This window comes from Rhinolophus ferrumequinum, chromosome 12 (genome assembly GCF_004115265.2).
Source record: "Rhinolophus ferrumequinum isolate MPI-CBG mRhiFer1 chromosome 12, mRhiFer1_v1.p, whole genome shotgun sequence".
Taxonomy (NCBI): domain Eukaryota; kingdom Metazoa; phylum Chordata; class Mammalia; order Chiroptera; family Rhinolophidae; genus Rhinolophus; species Rhinolophus ferrumequinum.
The window spans coordinates 41,589,855-41,615,875 of NC_046295.1; the positions used below are offsets into that span (position 1 = coordinate 41,589,855).

The following is a 26,021-nucleotide window of genomic DNA, read 5'->3' on the forward strand; positions in this document are numbered from 1 at the left end:
ACATAATCTAAAAATAAAATACCATTTAATGGATTTAAAAATAAATATATGCCATGAAAAGGTAAGGGAAAGACAAAGGAAAAGTTGACAAAATCAAGTAACTATGAAGCATGGAGACACTTTCAATTGCTTACCCAGGTGGTAAACAATACATTTTGAAAATTTAGATCACTGAGGCATGGAAGGCAAAAATGGAAAGAATAAAATTTAGGTAATTAGAAAGCCCAAATGTATACTGACCTCAGGTATCAAGTGCCAAGCTAGACTGATATCCAGATCAGACTGCCGCAGAATGAAGCTAGAGAAAGATTCTTGCTGACTCAAAGAAAGAAAGCCATAGCTTGTGGAATCAATTTTTATTTTTAAATCATACAGAGAGGCTATATATATATATATTTTATATATATATATATATATATATATATATATATATATATATATATATTTAATATATCATTAATCCACATTATTTAAGGATAATTTATTTATTTGTTTACCCAAACAAAATCTAATAGATACTTTATTCTAAGCAATCCAATACATAGTAGAAAACCCTTTAAATATATAAAAGATTATTTTGTGCACATCTAAATGTGTCTAAGGGAGCAAACTACTGAGGCATTGTGATTAGATGAGAATTGCAAACGTAGTACCAAAACAGAATTCTTAAAATGAGATTTTAATAACACAAAGGCTTGAAGTAGTGACTTCCTCACACATCTTGGAGTATGTCTTAGAAGATAACCCCATAAAACATTGTATGGCTTCAATACGAACTTCAGGGTTTTCTTCCACACCCAGCTATTGCCTTCACTCCTTGATAGTATCTTCTGGGCATATTTTTGTTCTTTCTCTTAATCAAGGAGCTAAACGAAGAGCAGTTGCCACTTTGGGAAAAATATACTTTTGCCCCAATGACCCCTTGGTTTCCTTAACTACAAATTCACAGAAAGTGCAAAACAGTTCCTAGAAGTCAGAACCAAAGCAAGAATGCTCAGAATGCAAGAGCTAGATAGCTAAAGATGTGTATGTTTACATCTGCCTACCTATTTGCTTAGGGATTATTTTTTTCTGGGTTCTTCTAGGATTCTATTCACTTGGATTGAATTTACATGGTGGCTTTTCTCTAGCACATGCAATTAAATTAATTTTTTCTTTTTAGGATAATAAAATAGCAAATGCCTAAGTATCAGAATGGTTATGCAGCCCATGGAACAGCCCAAACAAAATCATTGATTGGGAAAAATGCCTGTAGGAAGATTAAGCTTCAAACAGAATACCACCTGAGTAGCCTCCCATGAGAAGGCTAGACAAGTTAAAAAAAAACGTGAATGGTGAGATTGTTGCCATGTCTGGTTGACTATAACAAGAACCCACTAGCAACAGCTCTATGTCCTCAGGCTTGCACCATTAAGCTGAACACTGGATTTTTCATGACTTCCTGTGGCTAGGGGACCGTGCAATTCATCTTCCAAACAGGGACATGACTGAATAAAGGGAAGCATTGTTAATAATTCTGCCAGGGCAACAGACTGTAAACGGGTGAACAAACTGGACTATTGAGTCACTATACTTATGTCAACACTAAGTTCTGGGAGAGGCATAATTTGGGCTTTCAAAGGTGGACGTGGACTGTGAGAGAAGGTATGCTCTAGGGTTTTTCTATAAGACAAGCCAGATGTTATGAGGGAGGAGACCCAAAAGAACACAATTCAATGAAGTATTCAATTGAAAGGGACCAAGAGGGGAACACAGATAATGGAGACTTATGGAGGAAAGCGAGTTGACCTGTATATATGAGAGCATGTCTGGAAGGTGGTGAGAAATGGACATGAACCAAATGAGGTCAGTGAAATTCAGTCACCTGCGCAAAAATGTCTACTTTGAAGCATTTCAAAGCTCATGATACCCAGGGCTAAGAGCATCTTGGACAGCTCTCTTGATGTAGTTATTACCATCCTAAGATTATGGTGGAACCCCATTCTCCACTACATTTTTATGTTTGCTGGCTAATTAGTAATAGGTGATACTGGAGAATAAGAATGGTTCCCGGAGTAAGGTCAGGACCTCAGCAACACCTGTAAACAGCCAGAAACCTTCTTAGCAGGCTTCACTGTGGGTCATATAAACATGACTTGAGCTATCTTTTTCATCAGGTCATGTATTTTTTTGACAATGGATGCCAAGTTTTATTTTTAAAGAATAAATTAGTTTGCAGCCTTACTTGTGCATTCTGTTAGAGAAACGAGTATCTACACACAAATGGAGGTTGGGAACAAAGCATGAATGTACTGGAGCAGAGCTCAGCAAACTTTTTCTATAAAGATAGTAAATGTTGTAGGCTTTGTAGGCTACACGTGATCTTTTGCAACTACTCAAATCTGTGGCTGTAGTGAGGAAGTAGCCAAAAGAGTTCTAAACAAATTTGTGTGGACATGTTTCCATAAAACTTCATTTATAGATGCTGAAAGTTGAATAATTTTCGTGTGTAATGTAATACTTAAAAAAATGTCCTCAACCCAAACTGTGAAAACCATTCTTAATATTAACTAAAAGGCCAGATGAGAACAGGCAGTGCAATATAAGTGGCTGTAGTTTGCCAACTTCTCTGCAAGAGGCCCATAGATTCGAAATTACATTGGTGTTGTAAAGGGCATATGAAAACTACAAAGGAAATTTTTGCAAATGATAATATATTCTCATATTTAATTTTAAACCTGTAATCAGATTCGAGTGTTTTAAAGCAGATTGCTTTTTATAATGCATTTGAGAGAGAAATTCAGATAACTGAATGTTACCAAATAATGAATTTCTGAGTGGACCACCTTACCCTTGAGTCCTTGGCACGTAGAGTATAATATCTTGAACTAAGTTTACACCCCGAAGCACAGCTGCCAAAAATGCAGACACTGATCTTTAAGTTTCTCAATGTGGTGGTCTTCAACATTCATTGGAAAAATGGTGATTTTTTTTTTTAAGCCATTTCACAGAAAACATGATGTCCAACTAAAATAAAATTGATGTGAATTAGAAAGCCTGACTTCCCTTTGTGAAATTAGAGGTGATTCATGTGCATAAGAGCCAAGTGGGCGCTTAGCTGATGGTGGTTTCACCTGCGTCTGGTTTATGGCTGTCTTAAGCAAGTTTAGGATTTTAAAGGTGGAGTTACGTGGGAGAGTTGAGCCCTGTGTATCTTAAACCTAAAATGACCACCAAGGAGAAATCCAGCTAATTTACGGAAACAATTCACACATAATTAATAGTGGATTGAAGCTACCTTATTGGTCAATACCAGTCTAAGAGACAAAATATCACTGCACCAAGGGTTAAAGAAATATGGAAATGGAACGTCATCCTACCTTCTTGCTAAGGTTCAACTGAAAGCTTTGAGGCACATAATTGGCAAAATAGGAAAATACACAGAATTTCATAAAACATGTTAGGAGTAAACAAATTCCCTTACTGTTTTTCCCCTTAGAAATTTAGAATGGCACCAGGTAGTGCAAAGTGGAAAAAAGTACCATCAGCCCTATCTCTTCCAGGTAGATGTGTTTCAACAGAACCACGAAGCAACAAAGCATCCTCTTCTGTCAGCCATGGCCAACTAGGGCTTTTCTTTCAGCTTCAGGTCAATGCTTGAAAAAAAGGAAGAGAAAAATGAGAAACTGAGTAAGGAACATTTAGTAAGTGATTTGGGGTGGCGTGTGTTTGCCTTTTTTTTCCTCAAAGGACTTATTGAAAATAAATCATGCAAGTTTCTTATAACAGAAACATTTGGTAAAACACAGTCCTCCCCTAGTTGGCAAGGCTTCATCTAAAATATGAAATCTGTTAATTCTTACAAAACTGTTTCTGGAAGCATTTTACACCTTTTGCAATGATCTAAGGAGGCAAAAGACTCGTGTTAAGCATTGTTCCTGAAGTAAATTACGGTAAGGGACATTATTGCATTTTAGAAATAAGGGACTGATTTTTTGGTAAATGTTCTTTCCTTGTGCGACAAATAAATGATCTCCCTGAAATAAGTAATCTCTGATAAGCGCTCAATAGTAAGAAAGTGATAAACACTACAAAACAATGGCACCCCCCTCCGCCCGTAATATTTTCTATTACCAAAGGATTTGCCCGAGTGTGGTTAGTCTATCTTAATGAGATGGATTCTCATAACCTCAGAATGTTTTTAAGAATGTCTAGTGGGTTCCCAAATATCTAGGGAATAAGTCTAAAATGTCCTTGTGTCTCTTCTTTGCCTCTTAGTGATCATATCATGACTTCCGGGTATCTATCAGAGAAGAGAGCTATAGCCAGTGAACACTCAGAGGAAGAATTTCAGCCATGAAAAAAGAAAAAAACACATTGTTTGCAAAACACATTACAATAGGGAAGCATCTGAGGATTTCACTTAGATCTGCCCTCCTGAGCCAGAAATCTGTATGTTTGCTTGTGAAATTTGCAGTGGCGGAGCACTGTTCATTGTAGGTTGGTGCAAAAGTAATTGCGGTTTTTGCAATTATTTTAAACCTTTTAAACCGCAATTACTTTTGCACCAACCTAATAATAGCTGTGCAAATAAAGCCACTGGTAACCCACACACACTGCCTGCTCATCCAGTTTATAGCAGTACCTTTCCTTTGAAATATCTTTAGCAATTCCACAACTTATTAGCTCTGGGGCTTTGGGCAAGTTACCTACCTTCTCTAAGTTTCCATTTCTGTATCTGTAAAATAGAACGATCTCTCTCTCATACCTTGCTAAGGATGAAATCTAAGTGTTTTCAACTGTACATTGCAAACAGAGTAAATGTCTGTTGGTAGTAGTAGTAGTAGTAGTACTCGCAGTAGGGTAGGGTAGTAGCTCGGTGTCTTTTTGAAATGGAAAAAATCATCTGTCTGCTTAATTACTCTACTTATAATAATCTTGTCTCCTTTGGGAGTTTTCAGACCCAGACATGCTGACTGCCAGGTCAGGCCAGGTGGTCATGGATATTAATCTTTTTTTAATGCCCTCAAGGATCTGACTTGTTTTCTTATCTGCAGAGTTTTACTATGGAGGTGTCCTCTTTTTATTCACCGTGACCCCTAGATCTTTTTCTATTATGCTTTTACAAAACAGGTCCTTCTTAATCTTGTTTTTGCTTCTAAATTATACTTCCCAGCTCTAGTTATTCCCAGCAGTCTGTAATAAGTGTGATTTGATGATTGGAATTTTATTCTTTCTCACGTGGTGATGACTCAGTTCCTCTCACAGACCCAGAGACTTATTTGTTAAACCAAAATTTGGGGCACACTGTCTGAAGAGTGTGAGTGTGGGTCAGAATATTTGAAATTGTCTTGGACAATTTAAAGTGCATGGTCACTTTGTTTCACCATCTAGGTCCCTGATAAAAAATCTGAAAAAACACTTCTGCAATGACGCCCATTTTCAAACACCTAATTTTTCATACTGACTTTTCCGTAAACGTTCTAGGGTTTAATTGATTCCTTCAGCTTTTGGTAAACCAAAAACTGAAAGATTGAAACCTAGTTACTCAGTTTATGGGAGAAGCAAGAGAGAGTCAAAAGTGAATGATTTATATTGCTGTACACCTGAAACTAATATAAATTAATATTGAATGTCAACTGCAATTGAAAAAAATGTGAATGATTTTTAAAAAGTGACAGTTATCTTGTGGAGCTAATGAAGCTACAGACAATACTATTAATTTAAGTCTTCCCAAATAGAAACATGTCCCCTGGATCATATATGCTTTCTATGTATGTAAAAATATAAAAAAGGCATGTTGCAATTTTTAGGACATGCATGAATAAATAAAATCCAAACCTAAAAGTGAAGGAGACAAGTACCTAGGGGTACTTTGAAAAACAGTATACTTTTTAGAACAAAACATACTTTTAATTAGAACTGAAATATGAAGTATGGGCAACTGGGCTTAGTTTTCTATAACCAACTTTCCAGTGGGACATAGCAACCTTCTGTCAAATTTACTATAGGCCATTTTGGCTTCTAATATGTGTTAAATGAGGTTCCTTACAATATGGCTGACAATATTACTTAATGATGAATAAAAACACACTGTTTTAGGTAGGGAGAAGGGGGAGACAGGTATAACCTTCCCTTCTCTCTTTGAGGAAAATGAGAGGCCACTACAGTATCAGCACACATTTCATTTTGTTCTTGGCCTGAGTGAGCTCCTTGGAAGAGCCTTTGCCCGTTTTGCAGTTTCAATACTAGATTCAATACTAGAAAGTGTGAAATGCTTCCACACAGGAATGAGAAGAAAGAAAACAAAGCCCCTTATTCTAATACTACAGAAAGCCAGAAAGCCAGGGCTGGAAGTCAGCAGAAAAAATTCTTTGCCATTCTTGCCCCTCATCCTGGATCTCATTTTCTGCACTGGGATCATGTGCCTGGTATGGCTTAGGAGAGAGAGGGATGAAGAAAAGGGAAGTGTAGAGAAGAGCACGTCCTTAGAAGTGGGAAGCAACAATTTGTAGCATCCCTTCCTTCCCCAAGTCCAGCCCTGGAATGAAACCAAAAAAGAAGCAGCGTTTTGCCCTCTCCTCAGCCCAAACCGCCCTACATACAAATGAGGAACAAACAGACAAGGCAGACAAAGAAGTGGGTAAGCCTCGCAGATGTAGCAGCCACAGGCCAGTGGGTGACACTGTCCACACAGCTTCTTAACTGCAGGTACAGGACTCTGCTCTAGGGGGCGCTGTTTTGCTGAGAAAGCAAAGATCTGCAAAAAGAATTATGGTGGGCTATGGGACAGATATTTTTGCTTTGCAGAATTTTCGGGTAGCAATTGGTTTGAAGCAATTGTTGTCTTCATCTCAAAGAGGTGGGACAAGTGTAACTTTCAGAAAAATAGTTGCATAATTTCAAAGGTCTCCTTCCAGGCTTCATTCTTTGTGTCCTTTTTCAGTTGGGACCATTTCTCTGGAGTTTTTGTGTATAAACTTCCTTAAACTGTAAGGTATCCATAGCAACTGCAAAGATATTGCACTGTGATTTTCCAACTTCCCTTCGGACCTCAAGGGAAAGGAGTTCCCAAAAGAACAAAACAATAGCTGACACATTTAAATTCGATGTTTGCCCCTTCTGCTAGATTCCTGGGAAGAAGGACAATGTTAAATTCTCCACATCTCAAACCAGATTAGAAGCCCCTAACTGGATGGCCAAGTTCCCTCTGAGAGCATATTGGTGACCACAATTTATTCCCTGAAACTGACTTGGCCAATAATTAACTGTTTTCTTAGGCGACTAACTTTGTCTTCTTCTAGTCTTTGATTAGACCAGAGGTTGCACATGTGTTCCAGCACTAAGACACCTCCCTTTGATTTCAAAACCACTGTCACTGGAACTGCTTTACACATTCAAATCCCAGCTCGGGGCCATTTTCACAAGTGTGAAATGTTGGACTGGTCAAATAATCTCTCCATGTCTCTTCCCTTATCTATAAAATGTATCTATAGGCTTATTCTGAGTATAAAAATCAGTGTGTGTTTGAAGCTTTTTACATAGAGCCTGCCACGTGGTGAGCACCAAATACATTTTTGATTTCTATTTCTTACAGCATGGGACTAGATGGACTAGATCATTCCACAAGCCCCATCCAAACTCAACTGCTTCTTGGAATTTTCAAAACAAGGACATTTTCTCTCCCATCCACCCAAATATTAAGTTCAAATGGAAGTCCCAACTTTCACTAATTAAAATAGATGATGTAACTCAGAAAGCAGACTTGAATTTCTCTTGCCTAAATGCTCTTACATCTGGCTCTAATATTCATTTTCTCCTCATTTGTGGATTGGAAAAATAGAAAGCCAAGTACAGACGTAGGTTGTCTGTAAGGGATTTAATGGTGATCATGAATGAGATGGGGTTAAGCTGGCACATTTCTCTTTAAGTTTCTAAATTCAGGGATAGAGAACATTAAAGCTGAACATCTAAACGGGGTTTACCCAATCCTCAATGTAATTGTTTCTTTCAGAGCTCAGTCATACCATACTGCAAGTAACCACATAGCTGTATTGATGGTGAATTCTTACTCTTTCTCCATAGAAGACAGTTCTGGATCATTGTAAAGGCAGCTAGTTCTGAGTGCAATGGAAAAAAGGAAACAGTAAACATTCATTCCACTGTTACCACTTTGTAAGCACAACAGATTGGGCATTTTAAACTGTTTAATGTTGTCCCATTGCTAATATTGAAAAAATCTACACCTGAAATGATGTTGAGTTTAAGCTGTGATTCTTTTGCCATCAGTTTTGAAATATAGTAATTGCCCATGATTGAGAAACATAAAAGGAATATCGAAAACTCCAATTACCTCCAGTGGTCTCTTCTGTCCGTGTCATTTTCCCCCCTGATTTCTCAATCTATCTTATTCAGGGAATATAATATTGCAAATTTTTATTTATAACTCCTAAAATATAATATTTTATATGCAAAGAACAATCCCTCTCAAGCAACATAATTTCATTTACAGATAAACCTAGTTAACTTTCTGTTTTCACAAGATTGAGAATTTTGCAAGACACAAAAAGAAAAAATATCAGTGTCAGCTTTCCTTGTGGGTGTTACAGAAAAATAATAAGACTACCATACAGCTTAGCTATGTTCAAGTAATACAAATGAATCCTGACATTAACCTGAACTGAATGTGTCCAGAAAGAAAAATGTAACCATATAAAATCATGAAGTAAAAGTTGTGTTATGGCGTATGAATGTGTTTATGCTATTTTTGTGTAATGTGGTGCGATTCCTGTTAGCAAATTTCAAATTTGCTTTATATTAATTTCCGATTAATATGTAGCACACTTCACCTTCTACTTTTTGTCTTCTGTTAAATATTTTATTGCTGGCAAACAAACATTATTTAAAGGGAATCTATGATGCTTTTTACATGTGAGTGTTCCTTTTGTAATGTGAGTGATTTCACACGCTAATATATCTGTTTGCACATAAGAGGTACAGTTATTAATGTTAGGTATTTTGTTGAAAATAACAGAAAGCTATTTCTCCCTGGAAGGGCAGAGGGTTTTTTTCCCCTTCTCTCCTCACTCTTTCGCTGGTGGTCTGGTATTTTTATGGAGTGTATTTGGTAACTCCAGTGAAAAAGCACAGTCAGGTAAGTGTTGACAGTGTGCTACAAAAACCGAGCAAAGCTGGACTGGAATCAGGAAAGGGCAATCTTCCAAACCTAGCTTTTCTGCTTTTTCAACTTTGCATAATCCTTCCAAAGAAAACAGTAATTTGCAATCCATAGAATACTGTTACTACAAAGGCAGCCGATAGCTTCTTCACCATTTTCAACATAAGAATGGCTCTCTATATAAAATTTATCCTTCCAAAGTATTTTCTTTTCTGTATAGATCTAAAGTTTTAAAGAAAAATTTGAACTGCACATATGAAAAAACTATAAAAGGAACATGAAATAATAAAACCATTACATAAAGGGTGACATACATTTAGAACCAATTAAAATGTTGAGCATAAATTTTGGAGAATTTGAACTGTAAAAAAAAGACCAAAAAAAAAAAAGTATAAAAGAAAAACGAACTAAAGTTTTAAAGAAAAAAATCAGGCAGGCTGAGGAAATCACCTTCTGAAAGTCTGTTGGAGGTGGTGGTTTTATATGTGTATGTGGGGACAGGATGGATGTTTAAAAACACTGATGGGAATAAAGCAAAACAACAGACAGGTAGGTTTTGTTTCCTGACAAGGTATATTGCTTGCCTTTGGTTAGAACCAGTCTGAAGCTTTTTAATAAAGGTCATGTGAAAAGTCAGGGTGTATCTGTTAATAGAAAGAATCGGGGTTATCTTGCTTTTGGAATCTGACCATAGACCTGCAGTGATTGTGCTTCCTGAACCCCAAATCATCATATACAGTCTGTCCAAGGATTTGGGGACCACTTCAGAGGTATTTTAATCATCTGTGGGATCAACAGAGTAAAATTCTTTCTCGTTACACATTTTCAAATGTGGAAGTATATTTCAATTCCTCATACATGTAATGTCACTGTCAAAAGAAATAGGATCAACTGGAGGAGAATTCAGACAGGTAGCTTACCCACTGAATCCAAAGGAGGAGCATAGACCCTTAAGACAAATCTAATTATTTTTATTCAGCCAATTATTTTTCTCCATATTTAAAAATCAGTTTTATTTCCTTTTCTAAATATGTCTTCATTTTTTCTCAGCCAATTACTTTAAGGCGGTGATTCTCAAAGCATGGTCCTGATGAGCCACATTGGCTTTGCTGGGCATTTGTTAGACATACAGATTCCGAAGACTGTTGAACCAGGAACTTTGCAGGTAAGGCCCAGGATACTGTTTTAACAAATGTTCCAGGTGATTCTGATGCACAATAACACTTGAGAACCACTGCTCTACAGCAACAATCTTAATCTTATGCACATTTGTCAATATATGCAGCAGAAATTTACTGAGCAGCTACATCTACAGTACTAGGTGTGAGGTTGGTGTTTCCTTTAGAAAAGAGATCAAGACTTCTCAGGATCACCTGAGACCATTTAGCTACCTGGTGAGAGGGGCTGTGAGGGTAGGGAAGAAAACAAAATGAAAGATTTGAGAGAAAAAAAGAGAAAGCTACACAACAAAATCAAATATAATAACTGTTTCACTATGGTAGCTATGCAGTAAGAGTACACATATGAGGGGAAAAAAAATCTATTGAAGGAGGCAACATTGCATGGTACTAATGAGGAAACATGGCAATATGACTTTATAATTGGTTTGGCTGGAAAATTATTGATGTCACCTCTTCCCAACTTTTGTCTTGAAAACAGCTTCTTAATTTTATAAACATGTTATCCTTAAAAAAAAAAAAAAAAGCTGAAAGACAAACTCATTGATGTTTCTCTGGGCAATCTCATGACATTATGTAATTTTAGTACAGATAAATGCTAAATGGGTACATTACACCAAGAGTTGGTTCCTTGATTTCTAATATCTTCCTTGTTTCCACAACTTCTTGTTTTTAATTGTTGAGTTAGAGACTAAGAGGATTCTGTTAGAGTAAAAATTTATGTAATATAACTTTGAGTATTGTTTGCCTAAATGGGTGTCAGTCATCTTGAAAGAAAACTAGAGGATAGGAATACTGTAATAATAAATTACCCTAATGCTAAACTTTCTAAAGCAAAAACCTTTCCTTGAATTTTTAACCCAAAAGATCCACACTATAGGCACATAATTCTACAGATTACTTGCAATAACATTGGGCCATAGGAAAAAAAAAATATCTAAATGGATTGTTTTCATAAGGAATTGGCCTTTACACCTTTTCAGAAAAAAACTTTACTAAGTAAGATCTTACTTATTCAAAATTTGTAGCTCTGTACATTGTCCAGATTTTCTGCTTTTGCAACATCTATTAAAATTGGAAGTGGCTATAAAAATTAAAGTGTAAGCAACATTTGAAACGGAAAGAAAGCTCAGTACAGCAAACTTTCCAAATAGTACTTGTCTACTTTTAACATAGTGTCAGAAAAATTATTTGTAACTTGGAAATAAAAGGAAATTACTGGATATTTTTTCAAAGCAGTGCTGAGTTGACTTTCTACTGATGGCCTATTTTATAACTCTGTAGGGCCAGAGGTTAACTTTCAGATTTTTGTTGAGCAGAGACAAATAATTTCTGTCCAGTGAAAAAAATAACCTAAGGTTACAGTTTATTGCCCTCCTGAACATTAATCAGTTTTGTATCTAAACCAACAATCTTATCCTAACATTTCTTTATAAATTGCCTATTGATATTTAGTTTTACAAATGCTCTTTGAACTGGTTTTAACACCTTACTGGTTCCTTCATTAAATAATTAGTTGAATAAAACCATTGCCATGTATTCATTTTATATTTGCATTAAAGTTATGATTTTGCCTTTTTGAAAATTATGCTTTAACAATAGTGAACAATCATTTTTTTATTTATCCAAATATCTCAGAAGCTATTAGTTAAGTAATATTTCCAAGTCACTCAATAAGGTGTTTTTAAAAAATCTTAGAAAGTCATGAAATTGATTCTACAAAATATTCCAAATTTCAACTTGCCATCATTTCTCTCCATTAATATGAATTAATGAAGTTTTGTTGCCTCAATATATCTAATGATCATCTGGATATTATATGTGTGTGAGTGTGTGTGTGTGTGTGTGTGTGTGTGTGAGTGAGTGAGAGAGAGAGAGAGAGAGAGAGAGAGAGAGAGAGAGAAACTGTGATGTGTTCTTTTGCTGTGGTGCCTAAAATTACATGTACAGTTTTTTAAAAAATTAAACAACAGTATCAAATGCATTCTTCAAGATAACCAAGATAGTGGGAGAAAATAGACTGTAGTACAAATAACTGAAATTGTATCTATCATGTGACAAAGGGAACTTTTAAAGTGCAGCATTATTATCAGGATGCAAGAATACAACACCAGGCATGCAGGTTCTCTCAATTCATTCCTGAAATGCAAGCCAACATCACGCCAGCTGCTGAATGAAAACCAAGTCTTACTTAGCTGCTTCTGATGCTTCCCTCAGTTCTTCATCCAGTCTGCATGAGCAAAAATTATCAGTGTAGAAAAAAAAAAAAAGAAGAAGAAGCAAGCAGAGCGTGAGAGAGTCACCCAGCAAAGCAGAGCCAAACATATGTGGAGTATATGTGCTTTTAAAAACTATCTTCTGGAGCACTGAGACACACTCCTTCAATTAAATATGGTGTTATTTCCTCCCATTCAGTGATTATGCATGTTTACTTTGCAAGTTCCTTCACAAAGGTAGATATAAAAATTGCAAGGACATCAGAAACATGCGGGCTCAATAAAGCTGGGAACATCACATGAGTCTGTTGACTACAGTTGAAGTTAGCTTGCAGCCTGGGCCAAGTCAGGGATGTATCTGGCTTAGTAGGTTTCAGTTGCAAATTAGGTTGACCTCAACAGCTTTACACACAAGACAAAGACTGGGAATGCATAAACAAGGGACTGACACAATGACCTCTTGCCCTGGAAGCATGTTGAGGTCACCCACAAGAAAGACACTGGTGTACACACACAGAGGGTCCAGTGTGAATTGTAGGTTAGGAGATTTTACCTCACACTTCTCTTATAAGATCTCTCTTCATCGTACCTTACAAGATAAAAAACGAATGCAGTGAGGAACACAAGCCAACAGATGAAAGAAATGACAAGTAAAATGGTTTAAAGAACAGTCAAAAGATGACAGAAAAGCCTGCCCAAATATTAGATCAAATTGCCTTTTGGAAGAAATCTTATTTTCTTTAGACATAATCAATGATTTAGAATTTATAATTCTATACAGCCAATCCTCATTATTTGTAGATTCTATGTTTGCAAATTCGCCACTTGCTATACTTTATTTGTAACCCGAAATCAATACTCGCGAACATTCATAGAGTGGCAAAAAATTTGAGTCACCTTATGAGCACTTTTCCAGCTGAGCTTAAACTAAGCAAGGCTGTATCTTCTCGCTTCAGCTCTCATACTGTAAACAATGTCCTTTCTGCAGTCTATTTAGTACCATAAATATATGTTTTTATTTTTATTTTTTTGTATTTTGCCATTTAAAATAGGCCCCAAGCATAGTGCCGAAGTGCTCTCTAGTGATGCTGAGCACAAGAACGCTGTGATGTGCCTCACAGAGAATATATGGTGTTAGATAAGCTTTGTTTAGGCACGAGTTAGAGTGTGGTTGGCCATGAGTTCAATATTAATGAATTAACAGTATGTATCAAATAATGTATCTTTAACACAGAAAAACCACATAAAACACGATTAGATATTAATTGGGTGACAAAAATGTGACCAGAGGCTCGCAGGAACCGAACCCTGCTTTTCCCCTATGAACAACAGTTCATTTCCCCTATGAACAACAGTTCAGTAGTCAATATTTGGTGGTCTAAAAATCTCTGCTACAGATAACAAGAATCAACTGTAGTCAGTGATTAAAAGTCTGACCCTAGATTGGGCAAGTTTTTCTTCCATTTAAGTCCTTTTATGACAGGCTCCATCCTGTCTTGGGATTGGCTGAGATCAGATCCTCTGAATGTTATTCAGTAATAAGAAGGAGCTATGGCTTTTATCAATTTGAAAATGGCATAACATGAAAATGAGACAATGAGGGCTAGTAGTCACAGAAATGGTGGGAAGGATGACCACAGGAGGTGGATTACGAAAGATGGTAGATAACATGGATACATGAGGAGGACCTACATGGTTGTAAACTTCTTCCAGAAGAAAATCTTTCCAAATGGAACCCTTCCTCCCCAAGTAACTTTTCCCAAATGGAGCCCTTGAAAACCGGTGGGTGTGGATGAATGAAAAGTGCCTTGGGCACATTTAACTTTTCAGTTAGACTTTCCTATATGACAGTGGGTCTCTAAAAGCAACATGCTTATGATAAATAACATTCTGGATTACCAACTTTGTACCAGTGGGCTTTCTGAATGCTTTATGTACCTTGTTCTCATTCGGTCCTCAGGACCATTCTATGAATTGCGCCTAATTTTCCCATTATACTTGATGCTGAAGCTGAGATTCAGAGAGTTTTAATAAGTTGCCTGAAGTCTCAGAGACATTGAAAGGAAGGCAGAAAAGTTCAAGTCTAATGTTAAGCCTGCAAAGCCCATTCTCTTCTCTTTTACAACAGCCAAACCACAGAGGCATTTCTGTGTTCACCTAGAGTGTGGACAATGCTCATTTCTACTGGAAAAGGAATGTCCCTGTCACCTTTTGCAGAGAGAGACAGTATCGTTGAAGGTGGGTGCTCCAGTACTTTTTTTATTTAAAGAGTTGGAGTGTTTTGAAGATGGATGAATCTTTTTGAAACAGCAGGCCAGAGCTGTGAGGTGTGCTGGCTGTAGGAACCCTGTGAAGCTAATGAGGATGAAAGCCATTGCTAGCACCTTCTGCACACTCTGCTTGATTTAGCTGAGCCAAATCAGTATCCTGGGTTCATGCCTGATATTGGGATGTAGAAAAACCAAATGCATCTACTCCTGAGCTTTAACTTCAGGTAAATACTTTAAAAGAGGTGAAGGAAACTACTAGAAAAGGGCATGGGAATTTTGGTGCCAGGCTGACTCAGAATTGAATTCTAGGTTCATCTTTTCCTTGCTCCTACTTATAGTTCACATAATCAACTTCTCTTTACTAAGTCCTCTTCCCATAGCTGTACATGATATATAGCGAGCACTTCTATGCCCGGCACAGCATAGATACACACTAAATGGGAGTCCTTTTCTTCCTGTTTTTGTGCCTTTTTTTTTTTAAGTGAGGGCTCTTTTTTCGGGGTGCCCACACTGGGAAGTCCCTTTTGTTATCGAACATCTGGAGGAAGACTAGGTATACTTGTTTACTTTCTTTGAACTGATGGTTACCTTCTTTTCAATGTTAATCAAATAAAAAACTAGTGAATCAGACATAGTGAAAGAAAAACACAATCCACAGAACACAATGGTTCTTTGCAACAATGAACCAAATAGGAGCTTTCACTCTCCAGTATCCGTGTTTTTAAGTTCCAGCTCTAAGTGGTTGTTCAGTTAACTTTTACTCTTATTTTTGTAGGGTAATCATCCAACCTTCGGTATCTATGCTGGTGTGTTATTACCCTGTGCTGAGTAAGGAAACGTTCCTATGCCTTATTTTTTACCTGAAGGGAGCTATGAAGAAAAGGGATTCAGAAGAAAACAGAGAAAGGGTAATTTTTTTCTCTTTTCCTAGGGTCATACAGATAAATTACTTCACGTAAGGCAAGAAAGCAATCCAAGCTACGCTCACACCCTATTGTGTCTGTGTAGAGTGAGAGGCGCAAGTAACAGATGTACTGATTAATGTTAAATTTATGCTTTCTCCAAAATGGTAGTAAAATCCAAAGTGAAAATGAGCACTAATCAATAATTCCAAGAGAAGATTATGTGACAACGTAAATGAGGTTGTAAAAGAACAGAAGAGTTATCTATGGGTTATAAGAAAAATATATATATTTATTGGAGAAAATTTAATGTTTGTCTTAAATATTTAGGAAATGAGTTATTTTCCAATTTCCTTCTCCAAACATGCAATATTTCTTACCACGTCTTTGAAACCATCAGGACTTACTTGATGATGCTTTCTGGGATATGGATGCAATCCATCGGGATCAGCTCGCTGAGTTCTGATAAGCTACTGACATATTTAATTTTACTGCTGAATTTGGAACTAAAAAAAGAAAAAAGAAGAAAAAAAAATTATTATTCCTTGCTCTTTCATCCCTCCTCCGGCCACTGTGTCTTTCTGAAAATCCTGCTATCCGTGTACTTACCACCTTAGCCCAGCACCTTTAGTAAGAAAGAAAGGCCACCGTATTTGAGTAATATGTGCCAACCACTCTTTTAAGTGGTTTATATATATTAACTCATTTATTTCTTATTATAGTCGAGTGAGGTAGGCACTATAATTATCCTTTTTAAAGAGTAGGAAACTGAGACACAGGGAGTTAAGTACTCACCATCAGTAAGTGGCAGAGCCAGGATTTAAACCTGTGCAGAGTCCACACTCTTGATCACACATCCTATGGCCTCCCAGTGGTTCCTGCCACTCTGCATTACCATTGGTTTATGGTTTATTTGCTCACTTATTTGTTTTTAATGAACAAAAATTTTGTCATTCGTTCTTTCGGAATCTACCACAAGGTTAATATATTTTAAAAGTATATGTAAAGTCATTTTCCTTGTTTTAGTTTTAAGTATTTTAAAACTTTTTTGTAACATTCTAGTTTGAGAGTTCATTCCAGATGAACCAACGTTCAAAAACTGTTCCAGCGACTGGATTTGAATCACAGATTTCATCTAAATGTTATTTTAGATGTGTGTAAATGTATAGAAAATAACTTGGAAGGAGACCACTGAAACTGATTAGGAAATTTGCCTCTGGGAAAGGGAATTAGAAACAGGAATTGGTAATTGTTGGTCTTATCAGTAATGATTAGATATTTTATCAGAACACATCTCTATTACTAGTGTAATTGCAAACTAATTCCACTTGAAAGGTCAAGCATCAGACTTCCTTGGATGGTTTCAAATTAAAAGACAACCCTCCCCACCTCCCCACCCCAGTCTACTGGGATGGAGCTGAGCTGCCTGCCAACTGTGTAGCCTTCTGTTCAACTACTATGCGTTCTAACAGGAAGCTTTGTCAAAGTCATGTCTCTATACATTTATCTTTCACATTTATTTAAAAGTTTTGACTCTGAGTCGCTGATTGTGACTTGTAACAACTACCTCTCCAGTCACTTCTAGCCCTCCTGATAAGTCTTGGGTAAACACACACTACTAATAATATGCTACATTAGACCTCTTCCTTCCTCCAGAGTTTTTGAGCTAAATTCAGGCTTTGATAAAAGACAGAGTGGATGGAATGAGAGGGAGGAAGTAGTCGTGCAAGGGGATACCTCGACCTCCAGTGTTACATTCACAGGAATGTAGTTCTCTAAACATGTTCTCTCCTTGGTATATTTGTACCTGCTGTTTCCTCCACCTAGTTTAAGCTGGCCAATCCTATTAGCTCTTCAAAACTCACATTGAAGGCTCATTTTTCTGGAAAGCCTCTATCGACACAGACTCTCAGCCTCCATTCTCCACCTGTTACCCTAAAACTCACCTCACCTTGAGTTATCACCCTTCACAGTGCTTCAGTTGTACCCTGTATTATAATTGTGTATTGTCTGCCTATGTCTGCTTTGTTCTCCTTTAGGAAAGCAATTTAGCTATTTAATTTCTCAATCTCCAGCACCTAACCCAATGTTTGGCACAGACAAACAATTCAGTTTTAAAAAGGAATCTGCCATATACCTCTCTCATACGTGCTACCTTGTAGCATTTTACTTGCAGTTTCCACCCTGGGCCACTGGCTGTGTCCTATGAACAACCTTCCTCTTCATATAGTTACTTTTGGCTCTCCTGATAGGTCTTGGGTGAACACATACTACCAGCAATCTACAAAACAGACCTACAATACATTTTGGTAGCTTCTTCTGTCAGTTGTAAAAGTTGGTTACCCTGATGTAAATTGACTTAGAAAGGATATCTTTAAAGAGGGTCTTAACATGATGAAACAGTAAATATAATGTGTAAGTACTTGAAATGTGTGTTCTTTAGAAGTAGGCAGAAAATTGGGTTCAAAGCCTGAGTCTATCATTTATTGGCTATGTTACCTTAGACCTGGGGTTGGCAAACTCTAGCCCGCAGGCTAAAACCAGCTTGTTGACTGTTTTTTACAGTCCTTGAGGTAAGAATCGTTTCTGTGTATTTTAAATGGTTGAAAAAATATCAAAACAAGAATATTTTGTGACACAAACATTTTTTAAAAATTCAGTATTCATAAATCAAGTTTTACTAGAACACAGCCGTACTTATTGTTTACATATTGTCTATGGCTGCTTCTGCTCTGTAACGGCAAAGTTGGGTAGCTGTGATTGAGACCATATGGCCCACGAAACCTAAAATATTTACTATTTGATCTTTTACAGAGTGGTTTTCCTGGCTCCTGCTATAGACAATTTATTTGACCTCACTGAACCTCAGGGTTTTTCCTATATAATGGAAATAGTAAACAGTACCTCCTTCCGACGACTGTCATGGGGTTAAATGAGATAATGCATGTAAGCACTCAATAAATGTAAGCCACAACACTATTTGCTATAATTTTATTATTATTTTAATTTTTATTATCATCTTGAAACTCCCTTCAGTAATGTTGAATTATAACCATTTTCAATATTCTTACAATAACAAATATTTTGTTACTTATCAAGAAGAAACATTTGTTTTATAAGTATAAAAACTGAACTATTAAACAAACATCAATATCAATTCTAATGTTTACTTTTTACAAATTAAACTTTTTATAAGCTCTTCAGTATATATTGATTTCTATTCCTTTGTCAAAGTATTTGCTGCTATTATTCAAATAAATGGCTTTTTATATACCTTAAATAATATTTCATATTATTTTTGAAGGCAATTTAACATGGTATGTAAATAGCTAAACTTTGCCAAAGGAAAATTAGATTGAATTGTGCTACTCAATTGTTGGAAGTAGAAAACGGGAATGCTAAATAATTATAAGTGAACACTGAAAAAAAACAAAAACGGTAGAATCTGGAAGTCACAGTAAAATTTATGTAAAAATGAAAAGGGGGATTTTAACCTATAAATTTTTTCTCCAGTAGTGAAGTTATTAGAAATTTTCTTAGGGGTTCATTAATAACTTTGAGGCAGAAAAAATTCAATTTATCTAATTTGTATCCTGATGTTAGGCAAGACTTTATTTTATGATATTTTTAAAGTTCTCTAGAAAAGATATACTGTCTCATGCATTTAGCTGTTTCAAGTCTTTCTTATATTATGACGCATATCTGACTTTTATTTGCATCTGCAAAATGTAGTGTTATATCGTATCTAGCACAACACACTGAACTGAACTGAACTGAAACCAAGAATTCTCATGGGAGGTCAAAACAAAGCTCTCAAAATGGCTGCCGCGACTTTTTACCTAATCTTGGTGATCTATAGGATATATGAGTATGTTCAGCAGAAATAGAACAATTAAGATAAGACATGGCTCCTGTTTCTGTCATTGGCTTGTCTTTATATTCTCTTGTCATGTTACTCTACCTTTTCTAGTCTCTAAAAAATACCATGTATCACTTTAAAAGTATTTTCTATTCCTTTTTGTAATATGACATGGAAACCCATCACTTCATCTTTTATGTTTACAGCAACCAACATAGAGATCATGATTTACAATAAAGAGGGGAATATAGTTATGAAGTAATGCTCACTCTTAATTAGAGTCCCTTGCTGGATAGTCCAAAGTATCTTTCCAGGAAAAGCAGAGATAAATATGTCTTCCTAAATATCCTCTTAGTTTATGAATTCTTGTTTATAGAAAATGAATATATATATATATATATTATTTTAAAACTACTAATAGCACTTTTGCTACAACAATACTTTACATCTATACCATACCTTATAAAAGGTCGTGTCACTGCAAGGATTGTTCTGATGAACCAAGATGGATGAACAATAATGAATGATTTCAAATTCTTCCGCAACCTATTTTGAAAAAAAGAAATTACTCATAACCCATTTTTAGGGGGAATTATAACAGAAAGTATATCCCCAAATAAAAATATATACAATATTAAAGAGTTCTAGGCAAGTTACTATAATCAATAGGGAATGTATACAAAAGCCACGATTACTAAGATAAATGCTTTTTGATATATAATTTGAAACATATAATTCAAGTCCCATTTTCTGAGAGTAAATGTAAAACAGAATGGTTGTATTCTTGGAGTCCATAAATCTATAACCATCATGGCATATTTCTGTTTAACAATGCTTTTCATTTTTGTCAGCATTATCTTTACTATTTTGAAAAGAACAGTAACTTAATAGTAACACTCTTATTAGCAACTTAAACAATTTATTTGATCTCACTGAGCATTGGTGTCTTCTTACATTTAATGAAAATAGTAACCGTATATCATGTGGTTGCTTGGCTTTCAGATTACCATTTTAATGCTCTTGGTTTTCAGGCATGATTTTCAGTATCAGTAATGTTACTTTATGAATGTTTGGACCCTTAAACAAGTTTTAGTTACTATAGCAGGTTATTTGTGTGTTGTTATGTAAGGAGCCACATCTAAGGGGATGCCACACCTATCACAGACATCATAAGCTTTTATGTTTATTATGACAATTTTCCTGTAGATGGCAATAACATGTTTTGTTCTATTAAAACCAGTATGGATAAAAGTAAACTATCTTAACGAAGGGGCACCCAAAAGCACAATATAGGGTAGTAGTTAACTTGAATTATTAATAAATGTCAAAATAAGAGCACAACAGTTCTCCAAATCACAATAGTGCCAGTCACACAAACAGCATCAAAATCACGTGACACCAGTAAAGAATCACGGGTATTTGTTTTATCAGCCCAAATTGTACCTCCATGTGGCAATACCATGTGTATAGTTTAAAATAGACCTCATCACCAGGTTCAAGATAACAATATTTAACAAAATCTGGGGAGAATTTGCTTTAACTCAGACTTGGGACACCAAGTGACTCTTCCAATATTTTTATAATTTACTATCTCAACTGTACATAGTTCAATGTTTCTAAAATGCGATTGCATTTTTGGTAGATTAAAAGGGAATTAGAAAAGGGGATTATTGAGAAAGTCAAAATAGGGATTAAATAATGGAGTTCACCTACCGTCTGTCAATCATCTGGTAGCATTTCTTCATCCAGCCCAGCCCTGGCATCTTCCGTCTTGGGGTTGCACCATTCAAGTACACAATCATATAATCTTCAGCTACCATCAACTCTAAAGTACTTATTACATATCTGATCATAGGAAGGAAGAGGTCTGTTTTCAGTTCCTACACGAAACACTTCATCTTATTTATACCATAATTATAAAACAGTTAAATAACAGGGTATATGACATTTAAGAATGGTTGTGCATATTACCTCTTCACCTTGAGAAGAATGCGCTTACCTAAGATAATTTCTCTGAGAGTACTGTTCATTTATCTGTCCATTTATCTTTTTTTTTTTTAAATGCAGGGACACTTGAAAAATGTGTGGGTAAGAAATCTGACTTTCAAAAATGTCAACAATGTTATCAGATACTAAGGGCAACTCAGAGAAAATAAGAGCAGATATAAATGAAGTCAGGTTATCATCAGTTGACTAAGAACATCGGGGAACAAATATAACACTTTACCCAAAGGAAATGTTACAGAATTTTAAAATGCAGGCTAAACTGTGTTTTGTTTTCAATCTATTTTGCTGACAAAAGAGCAACCTTAAAGGTTTTAGTCTCTTGAGCAATGTTCCTTGACAGAGATTTCACTGACTTTTTATCAGAGGCTTAGAATATTCTACATCATTTATTTCCTTTTATTAAAGATGCTTATCTGCCACAGATGCCCACAAACATGAACTCAAAGCACTTTGTCATAAGTATCACTCACAGGAAAAGATTTTCCATGACATAGTGGTAATCCGCCCGACTGCTGTCTGGCAGAAAACAGGCGGCAAACACAATGATGGCATTTAGGCCATCCCCATAGTATCCTGGGGGACAAAAAAAAAAGACATTTGTAATCAATTGAAAGCTTTTAACAAAGTAATATTTAACCTATTAACCAAGGACAAATCTGGAAGCCTTGGCCGGGGTGTGGATGGGGATGTAATAGATACAGCTTTAAGGGAGTATTATACAGACTATACTTAAGTACATATGCATATAATTATCTTCCGGTGGTTAACATGTATGTTACATAGTGTTTTAAATAGAGTGTGAATATATGTGCATATATAGAGTATCTATATATTATGGATGATTATATATGTGTTGTACATAGTCGTGAATGGGATGTATAATTGTTCAAGTTATCGAAGGATACAGGGGCAATACTTTTGCCTTAAGGGTTTCTAATTTATATATTACAAAAACTAATTTATATAATACTTTTTTAATAGCTAATAAAGAGGTTCTGATTAAACCTTTTTAGCTCTTTTTAGTTTTAGTTTGAAGGGAAAGCTTAGTCACTGAACTACAATATAATCTCAGACAGACACACTCCAGTGATCAGATACTAGGGAGTAGACAAGTAAACCACCTTTATTTTGATTTAGATAACTGGTGTACTTGCTTGTAGTGTCCCTGGGATCTCCAGATTCAACAGACAGTGCAGGGAAACATGGAAAGTTCTGCTCAGGCGTAGAATAATTGAACACAGAATTCAGAGCTTAGTCTCTTAGAGAAAGGGGCAAACTCAAGAAGGGTTGGCCTGGTTCAAGCCTGCCTCTCTTTGAGTTTTATGAAAATATGTGCTTTTTGGAAAACCTGACAATTACTTCCGGTTACATAGTGATGGTGGGGTGAGAGGGTGGAACTGCTATTTGCAACTGGTGGTGAGAAAATAGGAAGTGGAAGATGCAAACAAGTGTAGTCATTGAACCTCCAAGGGTCAAGGAAATTGTAGAGGTATCAGGACCTTTAATCCACTTTTGAAAGTTCTGCTCCATCCTTTAATCAAGCTCTGTGTTCCCTTAGAGCTCATCTTTGAAATTCATGGCAGTGGTTGATCAGCTCCCCACAGTTTTGTGTATAGAATCTCATGTGTCTTCCAGACTTAAAAACGGAAGCAATGTACTGTATTTTCATTTTTTTTATATCCCCTTTCAAATACTTACAATTTTTGCCATATAACATAGTTCTGGATTTCAGAATCATTGAGTAGCAATTTCCTCAACACTTTGCGTAGGAGGGCAGGACACACCCTCAAAGCCTGATCCAGCCATGTCAGAACTCAGTGTGTTTCATTCTTTCAGAACTCTAAATACCCCTCTGATGATGACAGGGCAGTAAAATACTGGCTGGATATAGATTTGGATAGGCTTAACTCTTGAAAAGCAGTTTAATAAGATGTTCTCTACAAAGCGAAAGTATGACTCTACCACAAAAGAGGTGGGGAACGACAGTGATATCAACTAAAAATATACCAAATTATGGGTTCGTGTGTATTACTAATTTGAGGTTGTTGTAGACAGTGTTTACACTACATATCCTAGAAGATGCTACCTATGTAAGTATACATCTGATGCAACACATGTTTGTGAAACAGGATTGCAGTAGCTTCCCTCTGGACTTTCTGCTGTAGTTCCCTATTTTCCAATATGTTGGTATTTACCAACTTCTTTTTAGAATGCAATATGAAGGAAAATGGCAGAAGAAATATATTTTAATACAGGAAGTATTTGTTCCTCTGAACAATTTCATTAAAGAAGCTTTATAACGAAATGGAAATCCATAAAGGATAAGGTGGCTTAGCTACACTAACACTACACCAGGAAGGCATGCAGTTCAGACTCAGTACCATGGAAAAGACTGAGTTCACTAAAAGAGGCAATAAACATAATGGATCCAACTGAAACACAAGTCCGAAAACAGCTTTGCAAAAGCATCTTTCTAAATGTAGCTTTCTAAATGTCTGGCTCCAGGGTGTCAGAACAGTTTTAAGATCCTGACTGCTCAGTTACTTCGATTTCTTTTTCTATTTCTGAAAATTTCCTAAGAAATTTTTTAAAAAGGAAACCCTGAGATTTAGAAACAGTACTTCAGACATCTTCTTCAATGGCAAGTCAACTCTGTGTGTCAGTACTATCTGTCCTTGGAATGCTGGAGTGTCCCATTCACTCCAGGTCATTTAGGCAAATGAATACTTAAGGATCAGCTTACCATTTTTCAATCATTGTCAAACTCAGGAATGTCTTTTTACATACAAACTACTGAAATGTACAAACGCAAAGATGGCTTTTTGTACTTTGGAGCACAGGAACTGTAGGACGGGAAGAAAAGAGAGAGGAAGACAACAGGAGAGGAGGAGATGTAAGAAAGGAACTGGAAGTAAAAGATTTCCTCATGAAAGTTTTCCTGCTAAGTCAAGGGCTGGTGCCATCATCGTCAGGCTTTGGAGATAGTTCACGTAGCAATTGCTGACCAAGTGCAATAACCAGAACAAGTCAGGTCATTCACTTCTTGTCCCTTGAAGACCTCAAGGGGGTCAGCTAACCTAATTTCTATTCTAAATATGCAGCCTCCTGAAATGAAGTTGCCTGTTGGCAACTGCATGATTCGTTTCAAGTCTGGTTTTCCGAAAACGTGCATTTTATTAGACTCTCTTCTCAATAACTGTGAGGTGAATTCAGGGCGTGTGTGCTTGAGCAACCCACTGCCTCCGGAGCCCCCAGGAAGCAGTGATGCAGACCTTACCTGAGGCAGGACAAACAGACATGAAAGGGACGTAACACAAGTTTGCTGGCCAGCAAATGGAATGGAGACAGAAGAAAAGATGTCACAGGCGCAACCAAAACATACACACACACATACACCGGCCTGCAACTCTTCTCCTCATTCTTTCCCGGATAATTTGTCCAGCAACACTGCAGAGGTTACCTGAATCTCCTATAATGAAATAAGAGAAGTAAAAAAAAAAAAAAAAAAGAAAGAAAGAAAGAAAGAAAAAGAAAGGAAACTCCTCATTACATATTACAATGCTTTGGAGTGACTGTCCTTGGTCATTTAAATGTGATCTCTGCTTCAAGTTCAAAAAAGCCAGTGCTGGTTTCAGAGGGATCCCATACTATTGGTTGATTTAAACAACCAAGACCTCTCTTTACTTTTTTATTTTAGCAGGTGGCAGGAATAGTGCTCAGGGGCTCACAGGAGGTAACCGTATTTTTGAGATCACCCTCTTATGACTGATGAAGTCATTGAGGCCCAGATAAGTTAAGTGATATACCAAAGTCATAGACTATTTAGTGACAAAGATGGGTCTTCAATCCTGTTCTTCTACGTATGTACAGGGCCGTTGACAATAGCTCATAAGAAGTTCATCAAAGCTGAAGACTGAATTATTTGTGCAAATACTGCTCTCACACACTGATATTCCCAACTGGTATGGACACTTGGTAGGCCTTGTTTTTCAGTTAATTTATGCAGCTCTTTTAGTCATGCCCACACTCTCCCCCGACTTGCAGTTGTGCGGCACAGAGCACTGTACTGTCGGTATTTTCCTATTGGCCCAAATGGGAAAACTTCCTTATAGCAAAATATAAGACACCAAAACAAGATCTGCCTGTTCACTACAGTGGGCTGCTTTTTAAATGCTCATCAGAAGCCAGGATGACAAATTCAATAGATTGGTAACCAAGGAGCATTGTTTTATCATCACTAAGGTCTAAGAAAGCGGTGGTGAGCTTCCAATACAGAAGACAAAGCTTTGACAAATTTAGAAGTAACATCTGAACAATCTTTACTTACAGAGCACAGAAACTGTTCAGGGTGTAAGAAGAGGTGGCATCTTGCTAACGTTCCAGATGGGTACAGCCAGAGGCACACGCATGCAGGCCAGCGCCTGGGGAAGGC

General features: G+C 36.5%; 1 protein-coding gene across 9 annotated transcripts in view; it reads right to left on the bottom strand.

The window, feature by feature from the left end:
* Nucleotides 1–437: 437 nt before the first annotated feature.
* The window catches only part of PRUNE2 (prune homolog 2 with BCH domain), a 227,602-nt gene continuing 202,018 nt past the window's right edge, over nt 438–26,021 (bottom strand). Inside the window, exons 13-21 of one of the 9 annotated variants that reach the window (XM_033123643.1) lie at nt 25,050–25,058; nt 22,060–22,162; nt 21,296–21,427; nt 20,042–20,128; nt 16,131–16,229; nt 13,105–13,140; nt 12,527–12,565; nt 8,052–8,099; nt 438–3,635 (exon numbers count right to left, since the gene is read on the bottom strand). In XM_033123643.1, coding sequence (XP_032979534.1) covers nt 3,605–3,635; nt 8,052–8,099; nt 12,527–12,565; nt 13,105–13,140; nt 16,131–16,229; nt 20,042–20,128; nt 21,296–21,427; nt 22,060–22,162; nt 25,050–25,058 — 584 coding nt within the window. In that variant the 3' untranslated portion in view covers nt 438–3,604. Of the gene's footprint in view, nt 3,636–8,006; nt 8,100–12,526; nt 12,566–13,104; nt 13,141–16,130; nt 16,230–20,041; nt 20,129–21,295; nt 21,428–22,059; nt 22,163–25,049; nt 25,059–26,021 lie in introns of all 9 variants that reach the window. The other 8 variants (XM_033123645.1, XM_033123644.1, XM_033123646.1 and 5 more) reach the window with 8 other exon arrangements.